Source organism: Nerophis ophidion, linkage group LG16, assembly GCF_033978795.1.
Source record: "Nerophis ophidion isolate RoL-2023_Sa linkage group LG16, RoL_Noph_v1.0, whole genome shotgun sequence".
NCBI lineage: Eukaryota > Metazoa > Chordata > Actinopteri > Syngnathiformes > Syngnathidae > Nerophis > Nerophis ophidion.
Window position 1 is genome coordinate 38,220,859 of NC_084626.1, and position 6,903 is coordinate 38,227,761.

The following is a 6,903-nucleotide window of genomic DNA, read 5'->3' on the forward strand; positions in this document are numbered from 1 at the left end:
GTTTCTGTTATAATGTGATCTAACTGTCTCATCTCCAGCAGGTCTGTTGAAGATGCACTGGTCTCCGGAGCACACCGCCCCTCTGTCTCAGTGGCCTGAGCAGCACCTCGACGTCACCTCCACCACGTCGCCCCCAACTGTCCATAAGCCTGAGTCCTATGCCGCTGCTACTCGCCGTGCTTACCCCTATGCTGGTTACCCTTGGGCCAGTGACGACATATCAGCCCTGACCGCTTCTTCACTTCTCAAACGCTATGCTGAGAAGTACTCAGGCCTGGAGCTGCCCTATGAGCGTCCTGTCGCAGGGCCCTACTCAGAGCCTGGCGCTTTCCTTAAAACAGAATCTGAGCCCTGGGCGATCAGCCAGGGCATCGAGTGCTACCCCGGACTTGAAGCGCTAACTGGTGCCAAGGTGGGTTCTGGCATCCCGGCCACAGGAAGCGTGACTGTTGTGAGCAGTAACTTAGCCTCAGAGCCAGGCTACAGTAGTGTCGGCTCCTGCAGTGTACCGTCACCACAGGACTATCCTCCTGCCTACAACAGCACCTACCTGTCTTCAGGGTACTGCCCTCAGCCTGGCACAGCACTTCCCCCAGCCCCTCTTCACACTTTGCAGGCCACACCCACTTTAGTGCCCAGCTATAGTGCAAGCACTCCAGTCTACAACTACCCGCCAGGCTGTTATCCCCAAAACAGCCTCTCTTCTGGATATAGCCACACCAGTGCCTCCTATCTACCCTCCGTGATAAGTACCCCTACCCCATTACCCCCTAGGCCCACTATGGTGGGGGGAAGTTACAGCTACCCCTCCCACAGCCTAGGAGGGGCCACTGAGGCAGGAGCACCGCTGAAACGCAAGGCTTTTGAGATGGGAGAAGACGGGCAAGAGGGAGCCGAGGTAGAGGGATCGCGCTATCGAAAGTACAGCAATGGCGTCAGCAAAGGCAACGGCTATAACACAAGTGGCTCAGGTTCTGATCCACAGGCCTACAAACCTGGGAAGCCCCTAATGTCACCCTCTTATCGCGGCACAGGAGCATACAGCCCCCCGTCCGGCCTGCCAGTGGAAAGCGTGTCAGGGGATCACAGCTTTCCTCAGCAGAGAATGTCTATGAAGATACCGACATCGCACACACGAGCTGAGGACCCCGCTGGGGGTCACTGATGATCCCCGGTTTACACAATTCCCTCACGCTTGGAACCCCAAAGACACTTGCTTTGAATATCACTTACAACCACAAGAGGGCACAAGAGTGAAGTTTATCATTATGTTTGTTTCCTTCTTATTAACCATGTGTTCCCAAAGATACACAGGGGCATTTGATCCTGTAAGACATAAAGCATTCTCTGCATAGTCAGCATTAATCTCAGGATCTATTTATTTCTTCCAAGCAGCACTGAAATATTGCTTTTTTTGGTGGCAGTAGGAGTAAATATATGTGGCTCTGATGTTTAACAGGTCCCTGACTGCAATGTTCCATACCTGCCCACAGAGATCATTTCTGACCAAAAAGTAAGGAGAGCAATAATTCAAAAGGTGAGACTGTCGTACCACTTCAGCACAATCATGACTTATTTTGAGGCTTTAGGAAAGGAATCTTTACGTTCCCTCTTGTGTTCCTGCTATTCTGCCTCTTGTGTTCTACCCAATGCTAATGTTCATACAAAAGCAGGCTGCTTATATGAAACTGGTCTTTAAGTCGTTCCAGCGCAGGATTTCATTGTTGTATTTAAACGGTATTTGGCTTTGACAAAGACAGTGTATTTAGTAGGGGTGTAACGGTACGCCATATGCACGATCGGTATACCTCGGTTTTATAGTCCTGATTAATTTTGGGTACAGTAAAGGGACAAGACTTGTGTAAACAAATGTAATGGTTTTTTGGTTTTTTTATAAAACAGAAAAAACCCCTGCACATTATCCATCCCTTTTCCATACTGCGTATCTCCAGTAGCGTTGCGAGTAAGTTGAAGCCTATCCCATCCATCCATCCATTTTCTACCGCTTGTCCCCGCTGGAGCCTATCTCAGCTGCATTCGGACGGAAGGCGGGGTACGCCGTGGACAATTCCCCACCTCATCACACGCAGGCTATCCCGAGAAATAATAAATAAATAAATGTTGAGTACAGACGTGTCAAACACATTAAAATGAAAGGATGTGAGAGCCACTTTCATACGTTAAAGAAGCTGAAAGTAACCCACTGTAGGTCAATATATGCTAAGCTATCTAAACAAAACAACATCTTAGGTTTGCATTATATGGCACAAAGACAATTAGAGTAATATCTAATAATACATGTTAATAAGGAACTTTATTTAATATTACAGTAATGGCCAACAAAAAAATATCCATGAGCTAAACATCGGACTGATGGTTTACAGTGTTACTTTTTAGAAAAGTGCAACAATGCATATGTTCAACAGTTTAAACAGTGTGATTTATTGTTTAATTTTCATTGGAATTATGTTCTTTATTGGTTGATGTAATAAAATAGTTCCAGCTACTGAACAATGACGGCACACTACTTTCGTCTTATCCACTCACCGGGAAAGCCAAGTGCTCCAAAAACATTGAAGAGGGAAGAGAAGAGGGTTTTCAAGCCTTGGCTTCTCCTTGGCACTATCCCTAGCCAAGGCTGTACTGCACGGTATTTGTTTACAGAGTGGACGCCGGATGCGGGGTAGACTTCTTGTCCCTCACTTAAACGCGTGAGAAAGTGGTATGCCTCTTTACCAAACCGATCGAGACTAGACGTAGCGTTACACCCCTACTACTTAACGTATGCAACTTTGGGGCACATTGATTACTCATTTTCTACCAGAATCCGTCTTATATTTTGTCTTAACTATATGAGCAACAATCATGCTACATACTGCTGAACTTAGCAAGCAATAGCTTGTGTTTCGATGCACACGGGACGTCAAAACACAGGCCTTTGGAAAGTTAGCCTGCTTGCAAAAACTCTTTATTGTTTTTGCCTCTCTAAAGGAAGATTTGTCCTCATGTTATTGAATACTCAGGAAGAATATTGTTACCTCATAATGATGATGTGAGAATGTATGTTAATACCGCTTGTAGAGAGCTCTTTGGAGCCAAATTGGGATTGTGTAAAGACAAAAACATACTCTGATCTCTTCAGGGAATTGACAAGGCCTTTTACATTAACAGTGAACACACATGCATGCACACAAAACTCCCGTCCAAAGGCAAAACCCAGTAACTCAATTTTTGTAATTTGTTCCGTAAGTAAGCTGCTTACTTACGGAACAAATTACAATATCGCAATCACTAATGTAAAGCATATCACCTAGTAACTCCAAAATTATTATCAGCTCAGTTGTGACCAAAATTGAGTTACTGGGTTTTGCCTTTGGATGGGAGAAACGCACACACATATATGCACACACACGTACAGCTTTATAGCTCTGGGAAAGTGGCGATATTTGTACCAAGGCCTGAAATGTTGAATGTAATTGAGATTTTTTTTTTTAAAGAAAAAGAACAATACATGCCATAATGTACATGGATGACATTTTTAGATATATGAAACATATTTTCTTCATGTATAGATTCCCTTATAGATTTTGGTGGCGATGAATGATAATATGTGTTTAGTGTGTGTAGTTAGCAGCAGGGCAAAGCACTCCTTGACGAACAACTGACAAATTAAACGCTACAGTACATTAGATATGTTTATGAAAAGGTCTTAATAAAGTTTGCTATCAGATGATTGTTGAATTGGCGTCACAAAGGAGGATTGTGACTATTTGCTTATGGTCACTTTGTGAGTACATTTAAGAGCGCGCCCTCATTCAGTTGGAAATTGATTGATTTGATGTTTCAACTTTTTTTTATTTGCATTTGCGTTCACACTTGGTGTTGGCTAAATGATCACGTGGCTATTTCTCTCACATACTAAGTCTACACCATAAGGACTTGGTTTGGGCTCCATCCGTGACATACTATAAGATATAACTCATGATATTCCAAATAAAAATTCTCCTTGCTGCTATATTCAGCTTAGATTTCACAAAAAGCCTAAAAATAAACACACAGAGGGGGAAAGCGAAACAGAGACAGTCCTTCCAACTGATTTTCTCCGTGTCTTTGGTCCGTATTGCGCTCACATTTGAGTTCAGAGCAATCAAACGGCACCAGAGTTGCTGATAAATGGGTGTTAGATGTCTTGAAGGTTTAGGATGGTGGCGGTCACATATTTGTCATTGGACCGAGGGCTATGAATTGAAGAATATATTCTTAGAGTCCGGATTTGATTGGACATAATTTGTGACATATAATGTGGCGTAACACAAAAAAACTAAACACGGTCTGGTGGGTTGAATACTTTGGGTAGTTCTATAAAGTAGTGATGGTTAAAAGACACCTCAGTGACTCACGGGCTGTATTGACACTGCACTGATTATGTGATGGTGTTTCATAACGGCGGTATTTGCTGCATTAAAAAACTAAATTTACCCGAAAATCTAATTGTTGGTATTTGTAAATAGTTTGTGCAGAAAGGAATATGAACCACGCAGCTCGGCTCAATGACCATTTGGTAAACAGGAAAAAAAAAACATTATCTCAAACACACATCAAATTTTTTTCCTTTTTTAGTTCCATTTAGATCAAGGGCTCAATGGCAATGGAATTTGATGTCAAACGCAGCACACCACTCTTCCGATTACTCATCTCGAGAGCTGAAAAAGGCACTTCATGATAAAGACCAGTTTAGTGCTTCAGTCAGATGACACAGCAGCTGTATCTGTAATGTTTTTGTTTTTTTAAAGTGATCATACACATGAACACATTGAAGTATCGAGAGATCAATCCATCCCTAATATGTGGTCAGATTTGACCTCACTAAATTTCACAAAAAGCTTATCAAATATATCTTCAGGGGCGCCACACACACGGACAGAGAGAGCGGAGAAGAGACGCAGCCTTTCCAATGCATTTTCTTGTACATATTTGCTCTTATTGCATGCTTTTGATGTCATTTTAACACTGCTATGTGTCTTTGGGCCTTGGAGTGTTCCAGTTTGAGCTCGAGTGAACCTAGCAAAGGCACCAGAACTCTTTTAAACCAAGCCATACATGCCAAGTGTGAACGCAGCTTGAAAGCGTGATGCAAAACAATGAGAATAAGACTCGATTTCGAACATGTATTTGAACCAACCTGGTTTTTAAAAGTATTTAAGCGCTTAGCAACAAGAATTGAATGCTCTTCAATGTTCTCCACCAGCTTTTGTTCTCATTCAGCGAGTTTTGTCAAACCCAAATTGGATCGCAGTGTTTTTTCTTTTTTGTTGTTTGTTTGTCGTCATATCTCGTGCTTTTCCGTAACCATTTCTACCTCATTTTGAAGACATGGAAGTATTTATTTCATGTCGTTTCATGTGCCAGTTCAGGAGCAGTAATGTTTCTCCACTTTGACCCGTTACAGTCTACCTCATGAAAACTGTTGTGTTGATGAAAATGAAGATACTGTACCAAAAAAAGAGGAAAAAAAAATTATACTGAATCGGATTTTGTGTTATTTTTGTCTATCAAACCAAAAATGTTTGATGTTTGAGTGTTGTCGTTCACTAAACTGTATGTTGACAACTACATGTGTTGCTGGTGTCTTATTTCTTCTATTGCAAAGGTGTCAAACTTGTTTTAATTGAGGGACATATTGCAATTCTGGCTGCCCTCAGAGGGCCACATTGAACGACGTGGTGGGTAACATTACATGACGAAGCCTACTGCATTTAATGACGTGGACGAACACAACAAATTATTTGGAAAACCACATTAAATGACGTGGAAGACCACGACAAATTATACGAAAGATCACATTGAATGATGTGACAGACCACATAGAATGAGGTGATGGGCCACCCAAAAGGATGTGGCAGACCACATTGAACGATGTACAAGACCACACTGAATGACTTGGTGCACCACATTAAATAACGTTGCAGACATCATTAAATGGTGTAAAAGACCACAATGAATGATGTGGCGAACCACATTAAAAACGTGGCAGACTACATCCTACGATATGGCGGACAACAGCAAATGATGTGGCAGACCACACAAAATAATGTTGCGGGGCACATAAAATAATAATGCGGCAGGCCCATAGGCCTCAAGTTTGACATTGTGTTCTACTGCATCTCAGCATCCAAAAAATATTGATTGTTTTTCATGCATGTATCAAAGGCCTACTAAAACAAGATTTTCTTATTTAAACGGGAATAGTAGATCCATTCTACGTGTCATACTTGATCATTTCGCGATATTGCCATATTTTTGCTGAAAGGATTCAGTAGAAGGGCTTGACGGTGGCAGAGGGGTTAGTGCGTCTGCCTCACAATGCGAAGGTCCTGCAGTCCTGGGTTCAAATCCAGGCTCGGGATCTTTCTGTGTGGAGTTTGCATGTTCTCCCCGTGAATGCGTGGGTTCCCTCCGGGTACTCCGGCTTCCTCCCACTTCCAAAGACATGCACCTGGGGATAGGTTGATTGGCAACACTAAATTGGCCCTAGTGTGTGAATGTGAGTGTGAATGTTGTCTGTCTATCTGTGTTGGCCCTGTGATGAGGTGGGCGACTTGTCCAGGGTGTAACCCGCCTTCCGCCCGATTGTAGCTGAGATAGGCGCCAGCGCCCCCCGCGACCCCAAAAGGGAGTAAGCGGTAGGAAATGGATGGATGGATGGATTCAGTAGAGAACAACGACGATAAAGTTCGCAACTTTTGGTCGCTAATAGAAAAGCCCTGCCTTTACCAGAAGTATGTGTGCGTGACGTCACGAGTTGCGGGGCCCCACACATATTCACATTGTTTTTAATGGGAGCCACCAGCAGTAAAAGCAATTCGGACCGAGAAAGTGAAAATTTCCCCATTAATTTGAGCG

General features: G+C 43.1%; 1 protein-coding gene across 2 annotated transcripts in view; it reads left to right on the forward strand.

The window, feature by feature from the left end:
- LOC133535373 (fidgetin-like) overlaps positions 1 to 5,613 on the forward strand; it is a 41,250-nt gene extending 35,637 nt beyond the window's left edge. Inside the window, exon 3 of one of the 2 annotated variants that reach the window (XM_061875158.1) lies at positions 39 to 5,613. In XM_061875158.1, coding sequence (XP_061731142.1) covers positions 39 to 1,165 — 1,127 coding nt within the window. In that variant the 3' untranslated portion in view covers positions 1,166 to 5,613. The remainder of the gene's footprint in view (positions 1 to 38) is intronic. The other variant, XM_061875159.1, reaches the window with a different exon arrangement.
- The last annotated feature ends 1,290 nt before the right edge of the window (positions 5,614 to 6,903 follow it).